Source organism: Ahaetulla prasina, chromosome 1 (assembly GCF_028640845.1).
Source record: "Ahaetulla prasina isolate Xishuangbanna chromosome 1, ASM2864084v1, whole genome shotgun sequence".
In the NCBI taxonomy this organism is placed as follows: Eukaryota; Metazoa; Chordata; class Lepidosauria; order Squamata; family Colubridae; genus Ahaetulla; species Ahaetulla prasina.
The window spans coordinates 145,977,481-146,005,196 of NC_080539.1; the positions used below are offsets into that span (position 1 = coordinate 145,977,481).

Genomic DNA, 27,716 nt, shown 5'->3' on the forward strand with positions numbered 1-27,716 from the left:
ACTACTTACTTCTAATATTCTTTTCAGAGCATCCACATAGTTTTTCTCACTGTCGACCACAGCGCCTAAAATGTATCTTCGCACAACCTGTTAAAATATAATATTAAACATGGCACAATCATACATAATCATACACATTTGAGATACCTCTGCACAAACATTTATTCTCCCTGAAATAGTCTTTGTCATCTCTGTCTGATAAAGCGGAGAATCTGGTCAGTTATAATTCAATGAAATCAGAAAGACAATTTCATCAATGAAAAAGCGTATCCACTATTTCAGAGACTTATTCCTTATCTTTCAACTTCATGCACAAGTAGGCCTTGACTTACAATCACAATCTGAACCAGAATTCCCATTAAAAAGCAAGGCAGTTACTCCCAATTTTATGACCTTTTTTGTCATAGTTAAGCGAATCACTGCAGTTGCTAAGTGACTCATGTGGTCGTTAAGCAAATCTGGCTTTTCCCATTGACTTTGCTTGTCCGAAGTTGACTGGGAAAGTCGTAAATGATGATCTCATGATCCGTGATTCTACACCCATTGTAAATGTATGTTGGTTGCTAAGCACCTGAATTTTGATCAAGTAACCGTGGGGATGCTACGACGGCTGTAAGTTCAAGGATCGATCATAAGTCACTTTTTTGAATACCAATGTAACTATGAATGGTTGCAAATCAAGGACTACCTGTATACCATTCCTGCTATAAGCATCTATATAGGACATCTAATTTATGAAAAATTACCCTATTTAAAAAAGAAAACTTCCAGAAAAAAAAAAAAAAGAAAGAAACAGGAAGAAACAAAAAGGTAAGCTCAATGAAGAGAAAAAACCCAGCCAGAAGCCAAAATAATACTTATCTAGTAAATGGACATCTTAAAAAGTATACCATGAAAAGCAACTTATGTTAAATGTAATAGGGAGTAAGGTTTATCTCCCTTTAAATATAGAATTGCTTGCAATTTAACAATTTGAAGATGTGCTGTCATTTAAAATGATTTAATGCCAGTCTGTCTCACAGTGAAGTGCAAATTTTATAAAATCCATTTCCACTATTAAATATACTTTAGTTATTGTAACATGATGCTGACATCCAGTCTTTTTTAAAGTTGCACTGGTAATAGCAAAAAGAGGTAAGCCATATTATTTAACTTCCCTCCAGTCACTCATACCCAGAATTAACTTTTGGTTTGCACTGCACTGAATAAAAATCTTTTTCCTGCAGTCCCACATTCACAGACAACTAAACCTGCCACTTTGCTTAATTACACACCATTCTCTCCATAAAGATGAAAATGGAGAAATTACAACTCCAGAACAAGTGCCAATAGCTATTTTAATCCTATCTGCAAGAAGATGGAAGGGGCCCCTGTAGGTTTTAAAGTACTCTCAGCTAAAGCAGCAAAATGGCAACATATTTACATGTTTGGAATTTTTATACTTTTAAATAAAAGAAATATACATTTCGCATAATGGGTTGGGGGAAGAGTCTTCATTCATTGTTTTCACAACTGTATATACCAGCAAGTCATGTTTGTTCAGTGTTTTGATCAAACAACTGCATACAATTTAAGTAACCAATATGATATAAGATCTATCAAGAAGATAGTTTTAATAGTGGTTAACAAAAAGAAATCTTTCTGAACTAAAAAAAAAAAAGAATGCAGTAAAATCCAGCAAAATATATTGAAATGTGGCTGATTTTGCCACTCTAAAGGTGCAGCAGATTCCTATAGCACAACTTGAACAAAATTAGGATTATAGGACAGGAAGCGTATCTGTATGTATCTGCCAGGATGTTTCCAAACAACTCGAGGTAGTCCTCGATTTACGACAATTGAGTCCAGAATTTAGGTTGCTAAGTGAGAAATTTGTTAAGTGAGTTTTGCCTCATTTTACAACTTTTCTTTCCACATTTGTTAAGCGAATCACTGCAGTTGTTACCATATTTTTCGGAGTATAAGACGCACCTTTTCCCCCCCATTGGGTAAAAATTTGGGTGCGTCTTATACCCACCCACTGGCTCCCATCCTTTGGCCTCTGCCTCCCAGCAATTTACCTCTTTGCAGCAAGCAGCAAGAAGAAACAGCCCGCTTCAGCTTCAGCACAGCCTAATTAGCACAAGTTGATTCTCTTTGGATTGGCCTCCTGACTCTCAGCTGTTTCAGGCTGCAGGGATTGCCATCGCCTATTGCTGCGCGGGCCTCTGCTGCTTGCTGCAAGGAGGTAAATTGCTGGGAACAGATTTTTTTTTTTTCTTGTGCTAATCAAGCTATGCTGAAAATGAAAATGAAAGTAAAGCAGGCTGTTTGCCGTTTGCTGCAACGAGGCAAAATTGCTGGGAGGCAGAGGCAGATTTCTTTTTCTTGTTTTCCTCACCAAAAATGGTAGGTGCGTCTTATAGTCGGGAGTGTCTTATACGCCAAAAAATATGGTAAATGAATACCACAGCTGTGAAGTGATCTGTCTTCCATATTGATTTAATCTGTCAGAAAGTCGCAAAAGGTGATCCCATGACTCCGGGACACTGCAACTGTCATAAATATGAACCAGTTGTCAAGTATCCGAATATAAATCACATAACCATGGGGATGCTGCAATGGTTATAAGTGTGAAAAATGGTCATAAGTCACTTTTCACAGTGCCATTGTAACTTTGAACGGTCATTAAATGAACTGTAGTAAATTGAGGACTGTTAATCTCTATCATAGGAAACTCAGAATAATCCACAATAATGGTTTAGCATTATTTGCGAAACAAGTTTCTACGGTCTGTAATAACAGCTGCAAATAGCTCAGTTCCATAGCAAAAGAAGGTAGAATGAGAAGTCTACAAAGACTGATAGATTGACAGGTCTACTTTCTAGTCTCTGGGATCATTTATCATAATTCTCTAAGCACACATTGTTTTGGGGCAGTCCTTTGCAGAAGATATAATCTCACTCTATTCTCTTTAAGTCAGTATTTCATGTTCTCTTATGAAACTGGATTAATTCCCTCTGTACAGAGCGGCCTCCAGGTTTATTCCTATTCTGTTAAAAAAAAAATTAAAAAACAGTGAGACCTTCATGAATTCTCATACCAGTTAAAGAAGGTAGAAATCTCACTTTGAAACCATTCCCCAATAAAAGTGAAGCTATTTTCTAATGTGCTAAATTGAGCCCACACCTTCAGTCAATTCATGGTTGGACTAAACTGTTTAATCTAGCATTTCTTATCTAGGGAAGGAATAAAAGACACACACAAGTGATTAACTATGCCATCTGGTGGCAAGCAGCAGCATGTTCAGAATTAAATGTTTTTCATCCCCATAACATATTGGCTTGTCTGTTACTAATTGCAAGATTTGAAGAAAATCACCATCAGGAAAGAACATGTCAAAATATAAGTCATAGAAGTTCATGCAATTAAGTTGTATTTTAGTTTCTCTTCAAAGACTCTACTTAAGGGATTTATCACATGTCAGGATTTGTTTCAACAGTCAAGACAATTAATTTCATTTGAATTTCCATTTTGTGAGAGACAAATGTACATAAATTAGACATAAGATGTAGCAAAGTGAAGTTACTGTTAGAAATTAAGGTATGTACAAAAAGATTTCCAGAGTATCCAACACACAAACCTGTTGTTGGGATAATCCATCTGGCATCGGAGTCATGATTGCTTCTGTGTGCATGCAATCTACATCAATAAATAGCTCCTCTTCCTCTAGACAGGTAGCTCTGTGTTCTAGAAATAAATCATATTAGGATTTCATATAAAAAGATAATCAGTCCTAAAAGTATTTATTGCTCAAATAAGATTAGCATTTGTTCCACCACTATTGAATAAAATGTTGAATTCATTGTTTTAAGAAAAACTCAATATACATGTACCAATAATTTTTATATAGCAATATTTTTTGAATAATTAATTATCTAAAGTAGCAAACCTTTATACTCTGTCCGTGAATCTACAATGCATAGAATGCTGTCATGCTTCAGTGCAGCTCTACGCACCAAGTCATTGGTAAATATATTGAATGAGAAAGGAGGTTGATTGTACATTTGCTGGTTTAGGGATAGCGATGACAACATAAAAAGTGTTAAATACAGAATTGAACGTTGTTCTGAATGTGATTAATAGTAGTAAAAGGTGGAAGTAGAGCATATGGAAGAATATGGAATATTCAGCAAGCGTTTTAACATTAAGGGTGAATTAGATGGATCTATATGTTCAATGTATTCGGAGTTTCCATGTGTGGGTTTTTTTTTATGTAGATACATTCAGATTGTTAACTGAAATGCATGGCAATGAAGTAGTGGTTTGACAGGGAAATGCAGCAAAGAACTGCCAGTTATAAAATAAAGGGCAAAAACCTAAGAGAAAAGAATAGGATTTGTGTCTCTTAAAATGTTTACTAAAGATGCAGAAATGGAAACATACATTTTTAGACTTGCAAATGCACTATGAATGTAACCATTAGTAGCATGCAGTTCATTGTGAGGAATGTTTCACAAAAGAAGCAAAAATGAGCTCATTTAAGCTATCCTTCTGTTCACAATGTAATATGGAAGGCAGCTTTGGATATATCAAGAAAAAGGTAAAAATGAGTTAAATGCAGAGGGAACAGGATATTTAAAGACCATGTATCAAGAATATATTACTTTTCTTCTATCCAATCATATCCGATTCTCAGAGATGGCTTGGAGAAGTCTCTGCAGTTTTCTTGGCAAAGTTTTTCAAAAGTGACTTGTCTCCCAGGTTCTAACCTGGTGCCTTAACAACTATACCAAACTGATTCTTTTCAAGAAAATACAGGTGCTAAATAAATGTAGATACAACATAAAAAAATGAATAATCAGTATGAAAAAAAAGTACACCAAGCTAGTTTGGTCACTGATGGGGACCAAAACAAGTATGTGAAGAGAAAAGGGGAATCCCAAAAAAGTTGTAGTTGAATATCTGTCATTGATGAGATCCTGAAAGAGAGAAACTTCTGAAAGGTTTCTTTAAAAGAAATTTTGTTTAAAAAAAACAGTGAGGGAAGTGGCAACAAACATGGTAAGAACAAACAAGGAAGAACGGTTTGTAAGGACAGAAAATTGGGGGTGAAGTACATGGTGTTTCTATAAACTATAATACCACAGGTTTTTTTCCCTGCCATGACTTTCATTTCTTTGCCTTACTATCTCATTCCTTTTGATATTCTGTATAATATTGCTTGACATGTGTGGCAAACTGGTGTGCATGTTTTGTGTGTGTGTGTGTGTTAGTTAAGTCCAAAGTTTTTTCCTCTAAGACATCCATTAATGAAAGTAAGTAGCCAATAACCTTTACAGCATTTCACTTGAGAAACTGCCTCAACTGAATCGCAGAGTTGACCTATCATTGTTTTCACATCTTTAGGCAAAAACCATAGCATGTTCATCCAGAGCAATATAATTTTAACAGCAGAAGTAACAGAAGTAACATTATAATCCCAGCCAAGATCATCAATACCTTTTCCATTTCTGAGAGTGAAACTTCAATTTCAGTTAATTTCAATTAATTTCAGTTAATTTTAATTATTCAGTTAATAAACTCAATTTAATTGCACACACACACTTTTTAAATCTTAAGATTGATTCTGTTTTTTCCTAAAAATAAGTTCAGTTAATATTTCCTTACCTGATCAAATTTACCGATGAGCTAAAACCATTTTCTGAAGCAACGTTGTTTTGAAAGATACCGTAAATAAGGTAGTTAACCATTTCAATGCTATTTTGCTTTAAATGGTTAATTAGTACAGCAGTCTAAAAAAAAGTAGTGGGCGATCAGTGCATACCTTGACTAATAAAGGACTTAGTTCTGATGAATGACCGACCTTTCTTCACAGCTGCTTTGGTTTTTTCAAGCCCGTCTTTGGTGCCCTCCCTTGCTGCTCTCATGAGCTTCTGCATCTGCAAGGCAGGGACAACCAGATCCTGCATGTTCAGTGAGTAATCAGAGTGGAATTCAAAGTGTTACAAATGTTATAGCAGATACTATATGACAAGCAGTGCTTGTAAAAGGAACAATGTCAGGTTGTAGCAGGGGTGAAATGCTCCCAGATCGGACCGGATCACGTGATCCGGTAGCAATCATGGCCAGTAATTTGGTGATCTGGTAGAGATAGTGGACCTTGGGTGTCGTTACTTCCTGCTTTTAAAAAAAGGCTCTGACGATCACGTGCCACAGCTGTGATCGTCAGACCCTTTTTTTACCTTTTAAAAACATTTTTTAACAACCTATTGTCTGAATAGGTTGTAAAAAAATGCTTTTAAAAGGTAAAAAAAGGTTCTGACAATCACAGTGTGGCGGGCAATCATTGGAGCCTTTTTTTATTGGGAGGGGAGTCTGTTTTTGCTCTCAGCAGGCTTTCCTGAAGCCTGCTAGGCAAAAAACAGGGGGGGTCGTTTTTGAGAGAGAGAGAGAAAGAGAGAAAGAGAGAAAGAAAGAAAGAAAGAAAGAAAGAAAGAAAGAAAGAAAGAAAGAAAGAAAGGAGGAAGGCAGGGAGGCAGGCAGGGAAGGAAGGAAGGAAGGAAGGAGTACAAACCTGGCACTAGACACAGCTTCAGAGGATAATCCAGGGCTGGAAGGGACCCGGAGGTCATCTAGCCCAACCCTGCTCCAGCAGGACATTGTTAGTGAGTTTCTGTCTTTTGATCCCCCAGTCACATGGTTACATAGCCATGCCCACCCAGTCACATGACCCACCAAGCCACGCCCACAGAACCGGTGGGGGGGGAATATTTCACCCCTGGGTTGTGGAGACCAAAGTCAACAACCTATAGTAATGATTAATGCCTGATCATTAATATGCCCGGTTTTATTTGGTTTTTTTAGGGCATAACTTCCATATTTATACATACATTTATACATTCTCTCAGGGAGACAATGAACACACAATACACAATACACACAGTATTTTCCAGTATTTAACCTCCTTAACAGAATTTAAATAAACTATTCCACCTTGCAATTTTTATTCCATCTCTTCCATTTCTATCTTAAGACCTATCTTAACATCAAGATACCACATCTCCAAGTTAAATTTAATATGCAGATAAAGAGATCAGAACGTTGGACTACAATGTTCTTGAAACACTGCTGCAACTTTTAATGCTTATTTTTATGGAACTCATATCTCACTTGAAGTAGGCTGAGCGGAACAAATTAACGTTTATAGAAACCATCCTACTCCTTCCTTGATTGTATGAATCTTCATATCCAGAAACTGGAGAAGGGGCCAACCAGTATGAGAATTTTCTTGCATAGCTCACCATGCATGTCCAAATTTGGAGAGAAAGAAGGACAGTGCTCTCAATTTTCACTTGCATTTGCAGTTTCACTCTCTCTGCTCCTTTATGGAAAGTGTTTTCCCCTCTGATTCCATAACAAGATAAAGTAATGCTGGTATCCCCAAGTAGACATTAACTATTTAATGCTAAAGGGTACTTATACTGAAAAAGAAAAACGACAACCACATTTATTTAAACTCAAACGCCTACAAAAGCTAAAATCTACATGAACTTCCAGAGAGATATCCACTGAAGCAGACTTTAGTAACGACTCATCTAGGTGAATTAAATTGCAACAGCATAGCCAAAAAATCCAGAAAGAAAATTAACTGCATTTTTCATTCTCTAAATATTAAAACAGCAGTCCAAAAAGTTGGCATAAAATCCCTGATGAAGTTATTTTAAGGTGAGAGCAATGTAAACAAGCACAGGGTGAATATAAACTAATTTTTTTCATCAGCTTGGTTTACTAAAACACATATTCATTGTGTCTGCAGAACAAACGTTTTAACATTTATCTGGTTAGAAAACCAACAATGTTACCTTCAGCTCATGTTTTTGCTTCAGTTGCTGAATCTCTACTCCTCCCACTGTGTTGGTCATCAGATCTTTCATCTTTTTCTCATAGTGCTCCTTTAAACGGGTTAGGTCATGAGAGAACTGCGGCACACAAAAAGATACAATCTTAAAATTTAAAGTGATTGGGCTGTATGTGCACAAACTGCTGGGGGCCAGATGAGGAAAAAAAAAAGAATGGCAATGTAAAAAAAGGATATATTTTGCTCTTTGGTAGTCCTTGACTTACGACCACAACTGAGCCCAAAATTTCTGTCGCTAAGTGAGTTTTGCCCCATTTCACAACATTTCTTGCCACAGTTGATAAGTGAATCACCGTGGTAGTTATGTTACTAACATGGTCATTAAGTGAACCTGGCTTCCTCATTGACTCTGCTTGTCAGAAGGTCACAAAAGGTGATCACATGACAGGAGGACACTGCAACCATCAGAAATACAAGTAGCCAAGTGTCCAAATTTTGATCATGTGACTATGGGGATGCTGTAAGAAACAGCAGTTGGATGTAATAGGAATAGGATATTTAAGAAATGTACATGGCATATGGTAGAGAGTCAATTTGGTCTAGTGGTTAAAACACCAGGCTAGAAACCAGGTGACCAAAGAATTCAAGTCCCACCTTAGCTATGACAGCCAGCTGGGTGACCTTGGATCAGTCACTCTCTCTCTCAGACCCCATTTCATTGATTGTTGTGGGGAAAATAGGATGAGGAAGTAATTATTGATAGTCTGTATCAGCTGCCTAGAGTTATTTATAAAAATAATAAAGGTGGGATGCCAATAAATAAAAATAACCAGTCTTTACTTATGGCCTTAAACCAATTATTAGAAGGACATTACAGCAATGCATATATTATGTCCTGTTACTTCAACCTGCTCCAATCTGGACTATTTTGTTCTGTAATGGGGTATATGGCTAAGAAAACATTCAGGTTAACCAAGAACCAAGCTCTGTAATGTGAGACACAACCAACGTTAATGATACAGTTAGTAGGTATAGAGATCTCTGTTAAGCCTTTTGCCATGAAAGATGTGGGGGGGGGGCGTATGCTATAGAAAAGGAAACTGTGGATAAGAAGCACTTTAGACATGCCTTTCACTACAGAGTTAATGAATGAAAATCACTGAAACTAAAATACACCTTGCTTGACCCTTCTTTTCATAAAGTTCCAAGAGACAGGTGGATTTGGCTGTCTCATCTGATTTTCATCCTGGGATCATCCTAAAGTATTTTAATTAGGAATTAATTATTACCAGAGGATAACTGGTTTACTTCTCTACCAGACATCATAACAGGAGACATTAATCTCTCTTCTGTAAAACTTTGCTTCTCAGGCAGAACGCTGCCTCATTCCTCTGTGTGTGTGTGTGTGTGTGTGTGTGTGTGTGTGTGTGTGTTTGAGTGTGTTTAGAGCACATTGAGTCAGCCTTGACTCCTGGACACTGCTTAAGAAGTCCCTGTAATTTTCTTAGCAAGCATTTTAGAAGTGGTTTGACCTTGCGTTTTCCTGGGGCTGAAAGTGACTGCCCAAAGTCATCCATGGGACTTCATGAGTACGATAGGATTAGAACTCATATCGCCTGAGTACCTAAGTACCTAAGGTACCTTTTCTCAAATCATTCAAGCAACTTGTAGAGTTTCTTTTCTGTTTTTTCAATTCAATGAATTAATTTAGGATTTTCGAAGCCATAGAATTAGAGAAAACTGAAATGTTTTTTTTGTATGATATAATTACACTTTCTTCTTATTATTAGAGTTTTATTCAGTTTATTAGAGTTTCCAGAAGGAGTCACAGGAAGAAGTCAAATACTGTCCTTATATGTCTTAAACACCGCAATCAATTTGCAGTCAATCTGGCTTTATAGTCACTATATTTTCAGTTCTTCCAGGCCAGATCTGAAGCGTACTGAGTTTTGGAAACATAAAATGAAGTCCACTTGTACTATAGGGTTGTGAAGCTAGAACATTACTTACATCTGAGGGTTCATCTGGTTGTTACAGAGAGTTATAAAGGAATGAATTAAAGACTATCTTAAATATTAGGATTCCTAATAAGACAACAGTGTCAAGCTCAGCCCAAGAATGACAATAGAACAATCCAGCCAAAATTCAGTTATTTCCTCACACCAATAGACAGAATCTTACCAAACTAAATCTTTACTAACCTATGAACCTTGAGAGGTTCTAGGGAGTGACTATCCTCAATCTGTTCTGTCTCCTATCCACCTCTGGGCTGTGTTGACTGTTGACATGCAAACTCGCCTTGGAATGTGTTGCCCCCTTGCTGAGAAACAGCCACTTCACTAATCCATCACACCACCTCTCCCTTTGTGGGTACCATCCATCACACTAAATAACTTCTACTATACACTGTATATAAACTACATCATGGGATATCAGGAAATAACAGCATCTGTATTAGGGTAGAATCTAATACTTCCAGATTACAAATCCATTCATGCAGTGCCATGGGATATTCTACCTCTTCTTTCACAACTGCTTAACATTTTATGTACTTGTTATGGCTTGGAATTATGTAATGCAACTAGATGATATAAACATCGACCTACTACAAGTTTGGGAAGCACAAATATGCTAGAAAAAGCCATCAGAATTACATACTTGTCTTCTGTGGTTGCCACGCAGAAAAGAACTGGGTATTCCATTTTTACCCTCTGAGTCGCTCTGTTCTTCATAGCTTTCAAACTCACTGGAACTCCACCCATATTCTAGAGAGCTATTTCCACCTTCATCTCCATTCTCAACATCATCATAAATCATCTCCTCTGCATCCATTAAAAATATAAATATAATTAAGTTCTATTCATAGAAAAATTCTGTATCAAATATCTATGATCGTAAATGAAAATATTTCTTTGCTATTTTCAGTCCAAGGAATGAAAAATAATGAGAGATTTATAAGGAAAGGTCTATTATCAATACACCAATTTTAAAATTTGGACTTCAGGCTTAGAATTTCTTAGAAAATATAATCTCTAGGAAATGCAGCTTAAATTTAAAAAGTCATAATTTTAATTTTTAAAAAATCTGATCATAAACTAAAATATATTTTATTATGTGTATATTTAAGAATGACTATTTCCTTCCTTTACTTTATATCTTACAAACTCCATTTCCATTTATCTATCCATTTACTTTCACAATTCAAAGGTTATTAATGATTTATATTATTAAAACAAAAAAACCATTTGCAATTTAAAAAAATAAAATCTTTAATATTATAAAATCATAAAACTCAAAAACATAGGCACTGGTCCACCAGGACAATTTTTATGAAGACAAAAATTGTAAAAGACAACCTAAATTCAAGTGGAAAGTTATTCTGAAATACAGATGCTACCATAGAATAGCACACCCTCTGTGCCTCCATGAAATGCCAGTTTGGTGTAATAGTTAAGGCATCAGAAACTGGGAGACCATGAGTTCAAAGCTAGCTGGGTGACTTTGGGCCAGTCACTTTTTCTCAGCCCTAGGAAGGAGGCAATGGCAAACTATTTTTGAAAAACCTTGCCAACTGCAGGGGACGTATCCAGGCCACGTCTGAGAATTGGATATGACTGAATGGACTAAAAGGGGGAAAACATGCTTCCATACTATGTAATTCATGGAAAGTGAGATTATCAGATGTTTCTCCCTGGGAAAATAAGTGTCCCTGGTCAAGTTTAATTGGACAAGATGGCTGGAGGATAGTCTGGAGCCAAGTCATACTAGCACTTGGAAAGCTAACTGGAAACTAGTTCAGTTCACCTGTGCCTGCCCTGAGAAAGAGCCCCCTGGGCTGCTGCACCTGCAGAAAGGCAGGCATGCTGCACTGGTGTCTAGGCCAGCCCAGTCCTCGATTTCCCGGGTCTGTCTTGAGATAGTGGGCCACTACACTGCAGGAAGGTAAGCACACCAGCCGGAGGAGCCCTGGTATAGAGGCCTCAGCAGATTCTCTCTGATGCATCTGTCCTCATCTGTTGCTTCTCCCTCCTCAGCTCACTCATCAGCTACCATTTGGTTTATCTCCCTGCTTGCATGTGCATGCACAATCCACCACCATGGCTGGCAAACATTCCAGTGCATCAACCCAATGTTGGAGTTTAGAGGGTTTTTGTTTGGTTCTCATGTTTTTTAAATAAATCATGATTGCCCAGGGAACCCTTAGTGACGCCTCATGGGACCCTAGGCTTCTGCAGAATCTCGGTTAAGAATCATCCAGAGTCATCCTAGGGTGACGAGGCTTTATATAAAAGGGGTTAGGTTAATTAAGTTAAGTCAGGGGTGTCCAAACTTGGCAACTTTAAGACTTGTGGACTTCAACTCCCAGAATTTGCTGGCTGAGGAATTCTGGGAATTGAAGTCCACAAGTCTTAAAGTTGCCAAGTTTGGACATCCATGAGTTAAGTAACGCTATAAAAAAACTACCTGGCAAAATAGAAACAGCTGATTTCAGTCAAACTGTGTATTTATATAATATTTATATTGTGTATTTCCCCCCAATTAGTATGCACTAGTGGCATACAATATCACCATATATAAAATTTCAGAAAAAAATATCTACGCTTAAATGTAAAATCAAGAAATCTTTCTCTTGGCAATGGTTTTTATCATGGGTGGCACAATTGAGAATAATCTAAACATTCTAAAAGAACTATGGCAGAGAGAAACAGTATGAAATATAACTGAGATATATTCATTCCATATAGCGATGAAGGACCAGAAGAAAGATCTCGACAACACATTATGTCAACACATCAGATAAGTAGTATTCATAGAAAAAAAATTATGGGTCACAGCAGACATAAACTGTATATAAGTCAATATACAAAAGCACAAAACAACAGGTTTGAGATAACATTGACTTTTGGCAAACCCTTCACTTGTTTAGAAAAATATTACCCCCTCTTTCCTAGTACAAGAAGGGAGGGGAGATGACATAAAATGAGCAAATGAAAAGAGAAGAAAATTTTCTTATAATATTCTGTTAAACTGGTACATATTCAATCTGATTTATGATAATGATAAAGAGAGGGGAAGAATCCTTTAGGGTGAGGAGTTTGCATATCAGATTGTCTACAGTAGTGTCACAACAACATCACACATCACAGACATAAACATTTGGTGGTCTTCGAGTTGTCTTGCTGGCTCAGCTGCTGGGAATTGTATTTGCACAACTTTGATAGAGCTCCCTCAACCTTGATTTGAAGGAAAATGTCCCAGGATGGAACAACAGCAAGTAAAAAGGAAAACCACATCTCAAATTATCAAAAAATTCAGATATGAACAAATCCAATCTGGGTGATGTACAACACCAACATCAAAGACATCACTTTATAAAAATAATTAGATCCAGAATAGTATTAAATAACAAAACCACACACCCTAAATAAAGCCCAACATAGGTGTCTACAGTCAATCAGCTGAGACCAAAAGCCTGTTGAAATGAAGTGGCTTCTACTGGTTGATGGAATTGAAGCAGAAGCTGAAGCTTCAACAGACCCGCCCTTGGTGACCAGGCAAAATTTGGCTAGGATGGCCAGATTCAATTTTGCTGACATATCCTGGTGCTGTGTGATTTATGATTTTCAGTGTTATAACGATCCCTTCCAACTGAGTAATAATTGTGTCAAGATTACTCTTTTTGTTAGATATCATTTCTAGGGAAGTCCATATATAGAGAAAGAACATTCCAGGGAACATTTGAACATTCCATATTTCTTCTGACCACAAACTATTGCCTGGAAACTACCAACTATAGCAACAACTTCTTCTTCTTCTTTTTAATATATATATAGCAACAACTTCTGAAATGGATGAGTCTATGTGTAAGTTGAGAAGAAAAACAGAACATTCTAGTGTTCTTCAGAACACAAATGCAGCCCAAAGTCACTGTTATGGGATGGGCAGCCATATAAATTATTTAAGCCAACCAACCAATAAATAAATGAAAGCATTCCAACCTTCACACAGTGGGTTTTGTGCATTCCAAATTACTGTATTTTCGGACTATAAGACGCACTTATAGGTGGAAATGTCTGTGCATCTTATAGAGCAAATATGGACCTGTTTTTGGCCTCTGGAGGTCCCTTTTTGCCTGAGTGCGGCACCTAGCAGCACTCAGCAGACTAAAAATGGGTCTGTTTTTGGCCTCCCAAACTTTCCGCGTGTCCTGTTTTTGCCCTCACTTGTGACCAGAAGCACTCTGCAGGCCAAAAACGGGCTCATTTTTGGCCTGCAGAGTGCTTCTGGAAGCCGGGGAGGGCAAAAATGGGAAGCGTGGAGGCCAAATACTATTTTTTTTCTTGTTTTCCTTCTCTAAATCTAGGTGCATCTTATAGTCCGGTGCATCTTATCATCCAAAAAATATGGTACTTCCGTGATCAACCTCACGACTAAATTTTTCACTTCAGCAAGGTTTAATTGTCCTGCCTATAAGCACAGAATTGAAAAATAGGTACACAATCCAGAATCATTGGTGAGCCTACAAAAACCTCCATAATTATTGAATTATTAAATGCCTGGAAAGTAACCATCTGTATTAATTTTAATTATATGGAAATGAGATACATTTTCATTTCCATATAATTTTTATTAGGCCACAGTCATCATTTTGGGTGCATAATCCCCAATATGCTATTCTAAAGCCAAAAAAAGACTTCGTTCTATATGACAGCAGCCTAAAATATAAGAAATATTGTAGGACAACTAGAGAAAATTAAACATTTCTTCCACTTGGAACATTTATCGGTATTTCCCCCGTAATATTGTTAATTAAAATTGAATTTAAACTTATACCTGGTTCAGAGTCTGAATTTTCTCTTGGTACATCATCATATATTACTTCATCAGGATCTAAAACCAAAGTGGAGGGGAAAACCTTCAATGCATTGTTATTGGAGAGATTTCTTTTAAAAAATAATAAAAATGTGCAACACAAACATCTATAAAGTACACTAAAATTATGATAAATACACAAAATAATGATAACAAGATGCAAATAAAAGTGTTCAAAACTAACCTCGTTTTCCTCCTGCAAATAAATAGATTTATTTACAAATAAACCTGTTTAATTCTTAAAAGTTCACTTAGGTAAATGTATTCATTAGAACACATGTTGATGGTTATGTATCTAAATAAGCATTTTCGATACATAAGGTACATAAGCTTCTAATGAGTGCATTTGCATAATTGCAGTTTGTAAGTAGTAAACAACTGAATAGACATTTTAGATATAAAAATGCATCTTTTTATGTAATAGAGGGAGCTACTCGTGGCTCCCATATAACACCTCTCCTGCGCAAGCTGCACTGGTTGCTGGTGGTCTTCCGGGTGCAATTCAAGGTGTTGGTTACCACCTTTAAGGCGCTCCATGGCACAGGACCAGGATATCTATGGAACCGCCTGCTGCCACCAATAGCCTCCCATCGCCCTGTGCACTCCCATAGGGAGGGTCTCCTCAGGGTGCGGTCAGCCAAACAATGTCGGCTGGTGACCCCCAGCGGGAGACCCTTTTCTGTGGGGGCACCTACCCTCTGGAATGAGCTGCCTCTGGGGTTACGTTTGCTCCCCGACCTCTGGACCTTCCGACGTGAGCTCAAGACCTTTCTGTTTCACCGCGCAGGGCTGGCCTAATTGTAATATAGTTTTTAACTTTTTTTTATTTATTTATTTACATTTATATCCCGCCCTTCTCCAAAGACTCAGGGCGGCTTACAGTGTGTAAGGCAATAGTTTCATTCTATTTGTATATTTACAAAGTCAACTTATTGCCCACCCCAACAATCTGGGTCCTCATTTTACCTACCTTATAAAGGATGGAAGGCTGAGTCAACCTTGGGCCTGGTGGGACTCGAGCCTGCAGTAATTGCAGGCTGCTGTGTTTTAATAACAGGCTATCTTACAGCCTGAGCCACCACGGCCCTAAAAAAACTTGGGTTTTATTATTGTTTTATTAATAGTTTTAATGGAATTCGGCCTAATTGAATTAGATTTTTAAAATTATTTTTTAATTTATCGATGAATCTGTTTTATGTTGGCTGTAAACCGCTCTGAGTCCTTCGGGAGAAGGGCGGTATAAAAATTAAATAAATAAAATAAATAAATAAATAAATAAATCTTCTATATTGTGATTCCTCACATGATACAATTGCTCATGTGACAATTTACATTTTCAGCACCGATTTCTTAATATCTAGCCTGTATAACTACTACAGGCAACGATTTCTTTTTATTTTACATCCTTCTCAGGAGCATTGTTCAAACTGTAGCATATGTGCTCAGTTTTTGTCTGTTTCTAGTACACTTTCAGATGTCTATGAATTCATATCTGTTCTTTCTCATTTCTGTCACAGTATAAAGTATTTTTTTTAATGAACAAATATTTACAAAAAGCAATTGAGATTTTGAGCCAAGAAGTGAATGCAATTAAAACAAAAAGAGAAATTAATATCCAATGCATATATTATTTCAGAAAGTCAATTCAAATTAATTTCCAAAGTTCTTTTTTCCAAATTCCTTGGATTTCCTTACAGTGAAGAGGTTTTCTTCCAGATTCATGGGAAAAAGTAAACACACGTCAAATACAACATTTTGTTTTTCAGGTTTTATTTATATCTTTGAACTTGTACAAGATATATGCCTTTCAATTTATGTGTTTCATCTAACTCACATATGTAAATAATTTCCTTATCAAGCAACTAACCAACATTTTTTAAGAGTACCAAGACATGATTGGACATAATACAATATTTATTTTTGTGAACTACTGTAACATTTCTGCAAATAGAGAAACAATCTCTGAATTCGGGGCATGCAAAACAAATCTTTCAAACTGTTACAAGCTTCAAATGATATGAAATTTCCCACCCCAGCAGCAAACAGACTATTCAAACATTTTAGAAGCCTTTCCATCTTGGAACAGGATGGTTCTGAGATTAAAAGAGTGCCAAGTTGCTTGAAACAGTTTATTACACACTCAAACTGACACGTTTTGCAGACAATTTTGCATTGCCTACTTGGAATTTATAAATATCATCTGAATAATGAAAACAGTTCAAGCCTCCAGAAGATGTTGGTCCAGAGTGTAATTAATCTGATAAATGCAGCAATCTGAACCATTGACCCAAGACTGTTAAATTCCCGCAGAGGTATTTGTTGGTCATTCATACTCACTCTCCATCCACTCTGTATTTGCAGGATCAGCCACCCATTTAGCCAAGGCATTCTCGTCTGTGCTCCCCTGATTATCTTCACTATAAAGTAAACACACAGAGAGAAAATAAAGATGATTTTCATGTATTCAATTGCCTTGAAGCACAATCTTGTTTGCATCTTGACTTGGAAGTAGGAGTAGAGTAGGAGAATATTCAATTAATTACTACAATGTTAATTACTGAATTTAAAGAGATATTCCATGAAATGTTGTTCTCAACAGTACATTGTTACAGACAAATATGCTTAAAACAAAACAAAACTAAATTGCTTCTGAAAGAAGTGGCAAAGAAGCCCGAGAATCCATAGGGCTTAAAATAGTGCAGGAAAAAAATGAACACATAAAAGAATCTTCTTTGGTGGGGCATAAGAAGTGCTCAGTAGGCTTCAATACAATCTTTTCAGACAAGACCTCTGACCCACATCTCCAAAGTTACCTAAAGTAATGCTAAACACAGCTTCACTCCTCCTATTCAAAAAACAGTGGTACATTTGCATTAGCACTCCCTTCCAGCCCTTCATTAGTCTGCCTCTCTTAGGCATCTCTAAGTGAGTGAGAGTCTTTGTAACTCCTTGCCTCTGTCCAGAGGTCATCCAGTTTTTTCCAGAACAAACAGAAAGAGAAAGAGAGTGAGAAAATGAAGAAAGCAGCTAGCAGTAATTCCTAAAGTCATTTCCTTCCCCTCCTTTCTGCTGAGGACCTGTATTTTGGGTGCCCACCAATGGGAATTAACAACCTCAGATATGCAGATGATACCACTCTAATGGCAGAAAATGAAGAGCCTCTTGATGCTGGTAAAGGAGGAGAGTGCAAAAGTTGGCTTGAAACTAAACATTAAGAAAACTAAGATCATGGCATCCAGCCCTCTCAATTCCTGACAAATAGATGGAGAAGAAATGGAAGTAGTGACAGACTTTATTTTTCTGGACTCCAAGACTGTAGTCCACGTGGGGACTACAGCCAAGAAATTAAAAGATGCTTGCTCCTGGGGAGGAAAGCTATGGCAAATCTAGATGGCATACTAAAAAGCAGAGACATTACCCTGCCAACAAAAGTGCGTATAGTCAAAGCTATGACTTTTTCCAGTTGCAATGTATGGCTGTGAAAGTTGGACCATAAGGAAGGCTGGGTGCCAAAGAATTGAGGCCTTTGAACTCTGGTGCTGGAGAAGACTCCTGCGAGTCCCTTGGACTGCAAGGCGAACAAACAAGTCAGTCCTAGAGGAGATCAACCCAGACTGTTCTTTAGAGGGCCAGGTCCTGAAGATAAAGATGAAACTCAAACTCAAATAGTTAGGCCACCTAATAAGAAGGAAGGACTCATGGAGAAGAGCTTAATGCTGGGAACGATTGAGGGGAAAAGAACGGGATGGCAGAGAATGAGGTAGCTGGATGGAGTCACTGAAGCAGTTGGTGTGAGCTTAAATGGACTCCAGGGGACAGTAGAAGACAAGAAAGCCTGGAGGAATGTTGTTGGACACAACTTCAATCTGCCTGCCTGCAATCCATCTCATCGGTGAGCAACTCAATCTGTCTGCCTTCTCCCTTCAGTTGGGTAAGTAGGTGGGGGGAGAGCTTTAAAAAAACAGTTAATTGGGGGGTTTTTAGGAGTTTTATTTTTTTTAGACATAGCAATTTAAAGTTAAGAAAGTTTTAAATTTAGCTGCTTTTATCTAAAAATAAAATAATAAAATAAAATATTTGTGCAGCTTTCTGAGTTTTGGTGTGTTTCTGTAGTATTTCACCCTAACTATACAAACACACAAAATCTCACAAAGTTGTATGTGGCATTTTGTGTGTGTGTATGTAAAGTGTGAAAGTTGGTTTTTGAGCTTTTTGTGGATGTGTGAGGTTTCTGCTTGTTGCAGGGGCCATTTTGGGCGAAGTGCAACTGCTTTTAAATTGTGTGTGAGTCAGTTGTGTTGTGTTGTGTGTGTGTGTAAAGTGTGAAAGTTAGTTTTTGGTACCTCTTTATTGTTATTGGCCATGCTCACCCAGTCACCTGACCACCAAGCCACACCCACCAATTAAGCCACGCCCACAGAACCGGCAGGGGGAAAATTTAGATTTCACCCCTGGGCTCCTCTAAAGTTTTATAGATCAGTTCTATGCTTGCAGAGCTGGGCACGCTGAAGGACCTCTTGGAGACCAAATCCAAAGCACACCAGAGCCCTGATAAAAAGCAACCTGTTTAATAATGCTCAGGGCTACATTTCTGCTTTATCTTTACTATCCACTAGCAGGTGTGAAAAATCACACTCTGGTTCCCTTGACTGCCCAGAAGCTATTGAACAAACAATTCCCTTAACTGTTTCCTCTCTCTGATACAGTCTGATAGAGTGGCTGCTTTTAACATGATCTCCTTCACATAAAAACAAGTGCCAAAGATGAACTAATATGCCACTCTGCATCACAGCTGTTTTATTTCCAGTGTCACTGGGAAGAGACAGTGTAGGAACAAACAAAATCTCGAGACGTTACAGGAGGACTTTTTCCTAGAAATGTTTGGGGGGAAAAAATGTCCTTGCTTTCATGGACTGAAGAGACTTGGTGGCTTTTGTTCAAATAAGGCCATGTGGAAGATTGCCAGTGTATTCCCACTGGCTCTAAATTTAGGAAACTGATTTGGTCCATGTTGCCTAGCAAATGTTTACCTTTCATGCGCCACCCACCCAAAACCCCGATTTGAAAAACACTGTCTACAGCTGTAAACGGGTAATGTCCACCTGAACTGCTTACAAAAGACACTATAAAGGGTAGGTTTTGGGAAATGACTCAGAAATGAGTCACAGTAATAATTAAGTTTTAGATACAGGGGCAGGTAGTCAGGCTGCAATAGGAATAAAAAAACAGATATTGAAGAGAAAAAGCATTTGCTACAGGAACTAGAAGGGGAAAAAGGTTTTAAAAATCTATATAAAGCAAGAAAGTTCATTTAGTGCAGCATTTTGCTTTGTTCAATAGATGGTCAAATAGATGATTTTGGAAAAAATGGCAGACATGACATTGCTACAGCTTGACTACCCTCAAAGAAGTAATAAGGCATTTGTAGCGCTAGATATACCAGCCTATATCCGATAATAACATAATCAGACATCAGACATCTTCTGGAACAGATTTTGGATAAGCATGATGAGGAGCATTTATTTCACAGATGTCATTCCACCAACAGAGAGGCATTATTAACCATGGTCTGTATTGTCCCAAAGGTGCTTTTTTTTTTTTTTAAGAGACAATTGGACTCTGGTTTTTTTTGAAGATGTTTTGCTTCTCATCCAAGAAGCTTCTTCATCAGAGTTCTTGGATGGGAAGCAAAACGTCTTCAAAGAAAAACAAGGAAATCCAGTTGCCTCTTGAAAAAATCACCTTTGGGACAACCATGATCTGGATGATTGAGAATCACCATAGACATGGTCTGTATTGTTAAAGAAGTTGAATATGACTATGAAAAGACGGACTTGTGGAAGGATCTTATCACTTTTTCCTGAACATGTACTAATCCTGCTGTTCTTTAAAACACTACTTTTCTACTGAACTCCAGATGTACTAGATACTACAGTTATGTTGTACTTTCACAATAAATGTCTTTAAATATTTGACTTACCTGTTTGGAGGTTCTTCTGAACTCTGAGAATTTGAATGACCATCTTCGGCTACTATATGAACACTTGCTAAAGAAATGATACAATCTCTCAGTCACCATGACATTAAAGGGAAAGTATTTAAAATTAACATTCATTATAGTGATTTGTCAAGTAAGATTTCCTGCTCTTAAATATTGTTCAGTGGACTTCTAAAGGCCTCCATTAATAATGCATTTTATGAATATGGGAATATAAATATTTAAATTAGCAAAAAGGGCATGCTATATCCTTCCGTGCATATATGTAAAACCCCTTTCATTTTATAATCTATGGTTAGAATATAATTCTTTATCAGCCAAGTGTGATTAGACACACAAAGAATTTGTGTCTGGTGCATAAACTCTCAGCGTACATACATATACAAACAAAGTGATAGATTATATATCATAGATCATAGTTACAACCATTAGTCATAATATACAACAAGTGATAAATCATAGATAACCAACAGGAGAAGATAGTAGGAAAGATGAGAAGGATAATAACAATACATTGGGTAAATATTTTTTATAGTTTAGAAATAGAGACATTTCAAAAAACTGAGAAATACAGGTTAAGAGTTTCTATAATCCAATGTAGAATACACAGATTTCTGCTTCTGCAAGAAGACTTTTTCTGCTTTTCAAATATCCCTTTGCACACGCTCCAAGTTTTACCAAAAGCCTGACAAACCAGGCAGGGAGAATTTGAGAGGAAGAAAAGATAGGAGGTTCCTATTAAGAATTTATTTTGTTTATTAAAAACACAATCCTAATAAAATTGACACTTTCTAGCACAAAAAATAAGTTGTCAACACCACAAAACTATCATTAACAGACTACATAAATTTTATTGATATTAACAAAGATATTTAAGCTATGTGGTGGGTTGCAAAACTCAATGTCCAACCCACTGAGCAATGTGCATAGCTTTGGATTTCAACGAAGATTCAAAATATCCAAGAAATTAGAGGACATTGACAGGAAAATCATTCTATTTTTTAACAATATAATTATGCATAGCTCTACACTACCTTCTTCATCTACAGAAGGGTTGCGGATTATAACAGGACTGGAATACGCCGGCAATATCAATGGCAAATTGGATGGCACAGCATAGCCACAAGGCACCGGAACCGAATAGCCACTTGAGAGGGTGGGACTTATAGTTCCATCTTGTGTGGTTGGCTCTGGTGACAGCAACAGCTCCTTTTCCTGCATTGGCGAAATGGTTATGACAGAGTATGGGTTTACCCGTGGTAGGATGCCCTCTGCATTGGCTTTGGAGCTCTGCATTTTCTCAGTTTCTTCTAGGTTTTCTAGATTTTCATTCCCTTGAATACAAAAGATACATATTGCTGTCAAAGCAACTCTTCTCATAATGAGGGCAAAAAAATCAAACTTCCTCCCTCTGCAAAATGGCTTCTCCTCCCCTTCAAAACCAAGCTACTTTCTATGTACTGCACTTCAGATCTGAGGGCAAAATGGTGCTTGGAGCACACATGGAGTAGTTAAGTAGTGCTGGTCTTGGACTCCTTAAAGCAGGGGTGTCAAACTCAAGGCCCGTGGGCCAGATCCGGCCCACAGGGTGCTTGGATCTGGCCTGCAGGGCCGCTCTGGAAACAGTGAAGGAACAGCCCACGGTGCCTCTGCTAGCACACAGCACCCCCCAAACCCCATTTTTGCAGGCAGAGGGCCGCAGGTAGCCGTCACGGCCAAAAACGGAGCTTGGGAGTTCGGTTTAGCTGGCAGAGCGCTTGGGCCACCAGGCGCCCCCGATACGAGTGACATCATGCTGGCCATGCCCTCCCTGGCCACGCCCACCCCAGCCCCCAAGGAAAAACACAACTCTGATGTGGTCCTCAAGGAAATTGAGTTTGCCTTAAAGCAACTGTCTTTCCCAGAATAATGCAGGAGGAGAAGGAAAGCCTTGCAATGGCCAACAAGAGCTCTTTTTCCCCCTTTGTTCTCTCCCTCTGGGATTTTAAGGCAATCTGGAGAGCATTGGACCACACCTGGTTTCCAATTATAAAAGGAAAATGCTGAGGGCAGGGGAATGTTTGAAGCAGGGTTGAAATGTAAAATTTGTTACTACCGGTTCTGGGGTGCGTGGCTTGGTGGTGGGGGTAATGTGACTAGGTGGCCGTGGCCAACTTTTTTTTTTTTTTTTTTACCTTTAAAAGCATTTTTTCTACAACCTCTTCTGAAGAGGTTGTAAAAAATGCTTTTAAAAGCCTGTGATGATCAGGCAACTCAGCTGGGATCGCCAGAGGAAAAAAAGCTTTTAAAGGGTTCTGACGATCCCAGCTGAGTTGCCTGATTGCCAAAACCTTTTAAAAACATTTTTTCTACAACCTCTTCGGCTGAAGAGGTTGTAAAAAAAAATGTTTTTAAAAGGTTCTGGTGATCAGGCAACTCAGCTGGGATCGCCCGTGGAGCCTTTTAAAAGCTTTTTTTTTACAACCTCTTCGGCGGAAGAGGTTGTAAAAAAAATCCTTTTAAAAGGTTCTGACAATCCCAGCTGAGCCACGCGATCATCAGAGGCTTTTTTTAAAACTTTTAACAGCATTTTTTCGACCGAAGAAAAAATGCTTTTAAAAGTAAAAAAAAACAACAACCTCTGATGATCGTGCGGCTCAGCTGGGGATTTTTGCTACCGATTCTCTGAACCACCCGCCGCCATCGCTACTGGATTGGGCGATCCGGTCCGAACCGGGAGCATTTCACCCCTGGTTTGAAGGAATATTTGTTTCAGGTGGAAGAACAGAAAGGAAGAATTTGCAGCTGTCAACTCGACAGGCAGGTAATGGGGAAGGAAGAGTGGGCTTGGACTTCAGCAAACCAGCCGGAGGCAAGCTGAAAGGGGAAGCAGAGCTCAGTAGCTTCATCACTCCAACAGAAATGGTGAGAAACTGCAGCCAGTCAACAGGTGGTAAAACACCTTCTTTTTCCACCTCAGCACAGACTATCTGCAAAGCAGCAGAAATCAATTTTGGTCTCCTCCTGTACCGTTACAAAAAAAAAAAAAACCCCACCTCCCAAGAGGCCTTTGGGGCCTGAAAAGAGAGGTGGAGACTGGCTACAAATATTTCTATAGGTGTTATAGTAGAGGTCCAATAACAGTGAGACGGAATGCTGTGTTATTTTAGAGTAGCTTGCATACAAGTAGGATCCACAGCTTGAGTGTTTAATCTGTAGGCAAACTGTTCGGCCTTGAGATTTAGAACAGAGTGGAGGTGTTGAGTGCTTCAGATTGGAAGGGGAAAGGGTGTTTCAGAGTATACAAGGGCACTTATCTGCAATTCCTTAAACCTAATGGTTTTTTTCCCCTGGGATTGGTAACTGTTGAAGTATAAGGGGGATGGGGGTGGGTACAAATCACCAATGAACAGACCATTTTTATCTTTCCTGTGTTTTAAAGGAAAGCCTTTAAAAGGCTTTTGTTATACATTTAACAAACTTGCTTATTTTCCTAATTTCTACCTTAACATATTATACTATATACTAATGTATTGTATTTATACCAAGTATAATGTAATATAGCATAGGCATAGTAATAACACTACCGTGTTTCCCCGAAAATAAGACCCTGTCTTATATTTTTTTTGAACCCTGAAATAAGCGCTTGGCCTTATTGCCTTGCGTTCAAAAGCCCGATTGGGCTTATTATCAGGGATGTCTTATTTGGGGGAAAACAGCGTATGTCTATACCTATGTACATATTTTAATCCAAAATAGGCGTATAACAATTCTGTTCTCCTTTGTTGCCTGAGCTTATACCAAGGTTTTCAGCCACCTTCAGGTTGGTTTCTTCAATTGCTGTCAGCTGCTGTTCTAATCTGGAGAGCCCAAGTCTTGTAAACTTCTCTCCACTGAGAACCAGGTTGACATAGATAGAAAAATTTTAGCAACTCAAGCAGTGACTTGTCCTGAATTATACAACTCTCACCATTCAATGTAGGAGTATTAGAAAATCTGACAATTTTATACAGTTGTCTTGTTGTCCTGCTCTTGCAAATTCTTATGGCAGGCAGGACAGAGAATTCCAAAAAGCTGCATCTCTTGGCACTGGAGTAATCTCTGAATCTATACATTGAGAGTGTCATCTCATAGTGGCTAAATTGCATGGGTCCCTAAGAGTAATTTACGTATAGCTTTTCCTGGGACAAATCTCATTTAGGTTTTCATGCAATGAACAGTTTTAATCTTTGAGAGCCCAAATTAGTTCAATCCATGATTTCCAGGAGTGATGATTTGCAAGGACTATAGAGTCACTCTCAAAGGCAATTCGTATTTGCAAAAAGTAACATTCCCATTATTTATTTTGCCTGGAATCATGTACCTATACAATTTGCTGCTTCTTGAATTGGCAAAATAGTTTGTCTGTCCGCTTCTGGTATCTCATCTCCACTATCAAAGTCAAACTGTTCTCCTTCTTCGTCCTCTTCTTCATTAGCAGCAGTGATTGGTATGTCATTTCCTAAAACTAAAAAGTGGACATCTTGAAAAGACAAACCAAACCCTTGACAAACAATGGGTACGAAATGAGTTACAATCACACTTTTAACACTTAGCATTTCGACTTAGGACATTAGGAATTCAGTATGCTTCACATATCAATTTTACATTCCAATCTTATGCATATCTATTTTCAAAATTATAATGTGTATTGATTACTGCAGAACTAGTGTTGGAAGTATATAGGAAGCATATGGTAAAAATTCAGAGATACATGAGAAGAAATGCCACTACTTAGTTTAGTTGGTAGCTGTTATTGCTCAAAAGTAATGTATGCAATATATTATTTTGATATAAATACAATCAATTTATCCATCATTCTTAAAAGCAAATTAAAAATATGGAACTTCCAAATAATCGATGCTGATACAGAAGAATGCAAACAATCTGCTCTTAGTGATCAGCATCCTTACACAGCCATCAAAAGGTGTTTAAAGCCAGTAAGAATCTCCAATACACTTTTCAACATTTAAATTATTTCATACCAACTTTATTTTTTATATAACCAACATCATGTATGAGTATTCCTAAAACCAAAATGAACTACCTGGGTTCAAACAAATTTATGACAGGAAACATTCTCAAGCCCTTTTATAACCCTTTTATAGGTAATCCTTGACTTATGACAGGTTGCTTAGTAACCACCCAGTTACAGTAGACTCCCTCCCCCCAAAAGCTACTTATGACCTGGTTTTAAGTTCATTGCTGTAGTGCCCATACTGTCATTTGTCCTTACAATCAACTGCAGGGACAGAAAGGAGAATACAGGGTGCCGCAGGGGGACTTGGAAGGCCTGGGGGAGGGGGTGTCATGAGGCAATCATGTGAGCATTTAACAGCTGTCACGACTTCTGAGGCAGTCTCCATTAGTCTGTCTTGAGTTGAGGACTATCTGTATTCCTATTATATAGAACATGTCTCCAGTATGAACAGGGGTGCCAAACTCATGTCATTACAGCGGCGTCACGTGATGTATGGGACTTTTCCCCCCTTCACTAAGCCGGGTGTGGCCAGCATGTGACTCATCCGGCCTGCAAGCCGGGAGTTTGACAGCCCCGAGTATGAATATGCAATGCTTTAATATTAACTTACATGTTAGTTCAGAGTAAACTCTGTTAAAATATTTATCACCTCACATTACAACACTAATTTGATAACAAGCTGACTTATATATTCACAAATATTACAAGAAATAAACAACTGGCCAACTGAAAGGTAGCAGATTCTTGTACAAAGTCATTAGATAAGCTCTTTTTTAATTAAAAATGATATCAGGCATATTTCAAAGGAGCAGTGATGTCAGTCTTGGGTGTTTACTAGAAAAAAATTGGTCTAACAACAATACCCAGAGATTTTATATTGCGAGAGAAACTTTTATCCAAAAGTGAATCTATGGGGAGTAGTATTGGAATATATTAAATAAATAAAGGTGGATTCCAAAACAGATGAGGTCTGTAGTCTGCCAAGGATGGCTATGTTATTTAATTGTTTCTCTGAGGAAGGTCTCAAAGCTTTTGCCTGCTGGTGAATAAAACAATACTAGAGGCTGTGTGAAAGTGTTGATTTCTCTTGATCCTTCTAGCTCAGGGGTGTCAAACTCGCGGCCTGCAGGGCAGATGCGTCATGTGCTGGCCACGCCCACCCCCAGTTTATTGAAGGGGGGGAAGTCACCATACGTCACATGACGCCGTGAGTTTGACACCTCTGTTCTAGCTAAACATTTAGTCTATTTTGACTCACTTTACAAGAAGATCAAACTTTACCCTATTCCAGTCAACACCATTCTTATTTACCTTTATTTTGTCCAGTGATGGCAATTAATAAAATAAATAAAATATGTTTTGTATTTATAACTTACTATCTAAGTCTGGATTCTTACCACTCAATTAGCCTTAACTGTTATTGTTATCAGCTGCTAGCCTTTTCTGACTTGGAGTTTCTCAAGTCAGAGCAATAAAACAAAAAATTTAAAATAAATATTTAATAAAGACAAAACTCAGAACTTTGGCCACATATGCGTTTTTAATGTTATGTGAATCACTGGCCCAGCCGAATTTCTGCTTTTAACATATAGCTATGAGAAGGTAATGGCTGGAGTATTTAAATGGGTACTAAATACTTTTCATCTCATCATTTTAAATTCAATCAACACCTTAAAAAAACCTATTAAGACTGGAAGGTCTTGCCTTTTTTAAGAACACATAAAAGAGTTCCAAATTTATGGAAAAGTAAAAGCAAATTTATGGAAGAATAAATTTATGGAAGAGTAAATGCCTAGGTTACATTTTTGTGCATATATCTCCTTAGTATATGGGAATGACTTGGGATGGGACATGTTGCCTAGGGGAGAATAACAAAGAACAGATCATAGCCTACAACTGCATAATGGATGTAGAAAGCAGCTCAGAAGGATCTCCAAAAAAAGTGCTCAGACTGCAAAGGAGACAGTGGGATATTTGCACTTTCAGACTGGCAAGAGTCTCTTAGT

At 37.9% G+C, this 27,716-nt stretch overlaps 1 protein-coding gene across 4 annotated transcripts in view; it reads right to left on the reverse strand.

Annotated features, from left to right (window-relative positions):
* Positions 1-27,716, reverse strand: part of ARHGEF10 (Rho guanine nucleotide exchange factor 10) — a 117,980-nt gene that overhangs the window by 71,347 nt on the left and 18,917 nt on the right. For 2 of the 4 annotated variants that reach the window (XM_058177471.1, XM_058177489.1), the window contains 10 exons: positions 25,054-25,197; positions 21,746-22,045; positions 20,694-20,760; positions 17,051-17,130; positions 14,675-14,731; positions 10,499-10,662; positions 7,845-7,961; positions 5,807-5,945; positions 3,623-3,729; positions 10-87 (listed from right to left, as the gene is read on the reverse strand). In XM_058177471.1, coding sequence (XP_058033454.1) covers positions 10-87; positions 3,623-3,729; positions 5,807-5,945; positions 7,845-7,961; positions 10,499-10,662; positions 14,675-14,731; positions 17,051-17,130; positions 20,694-20,760; positions 21,746-22,045; positions 25,054-25,197 — 1,253 coding nt within the window. The remainder of the gene's footprint in view (positions 1-9; positions 88-3,622; positions 3,730-5,806; positions 5,946-7,844; positions 7,962-10,498; positions 10,663-14,674; positions 14,732-17,050; positions 17,131-20,693; positions 20,761-21,745; positions 22,046-25,053; positions 25,198-27,716) is intronic. The other 2 variants (XM_058177480.1, XM_058177497.1) reach the window with 2 other exon arrangements.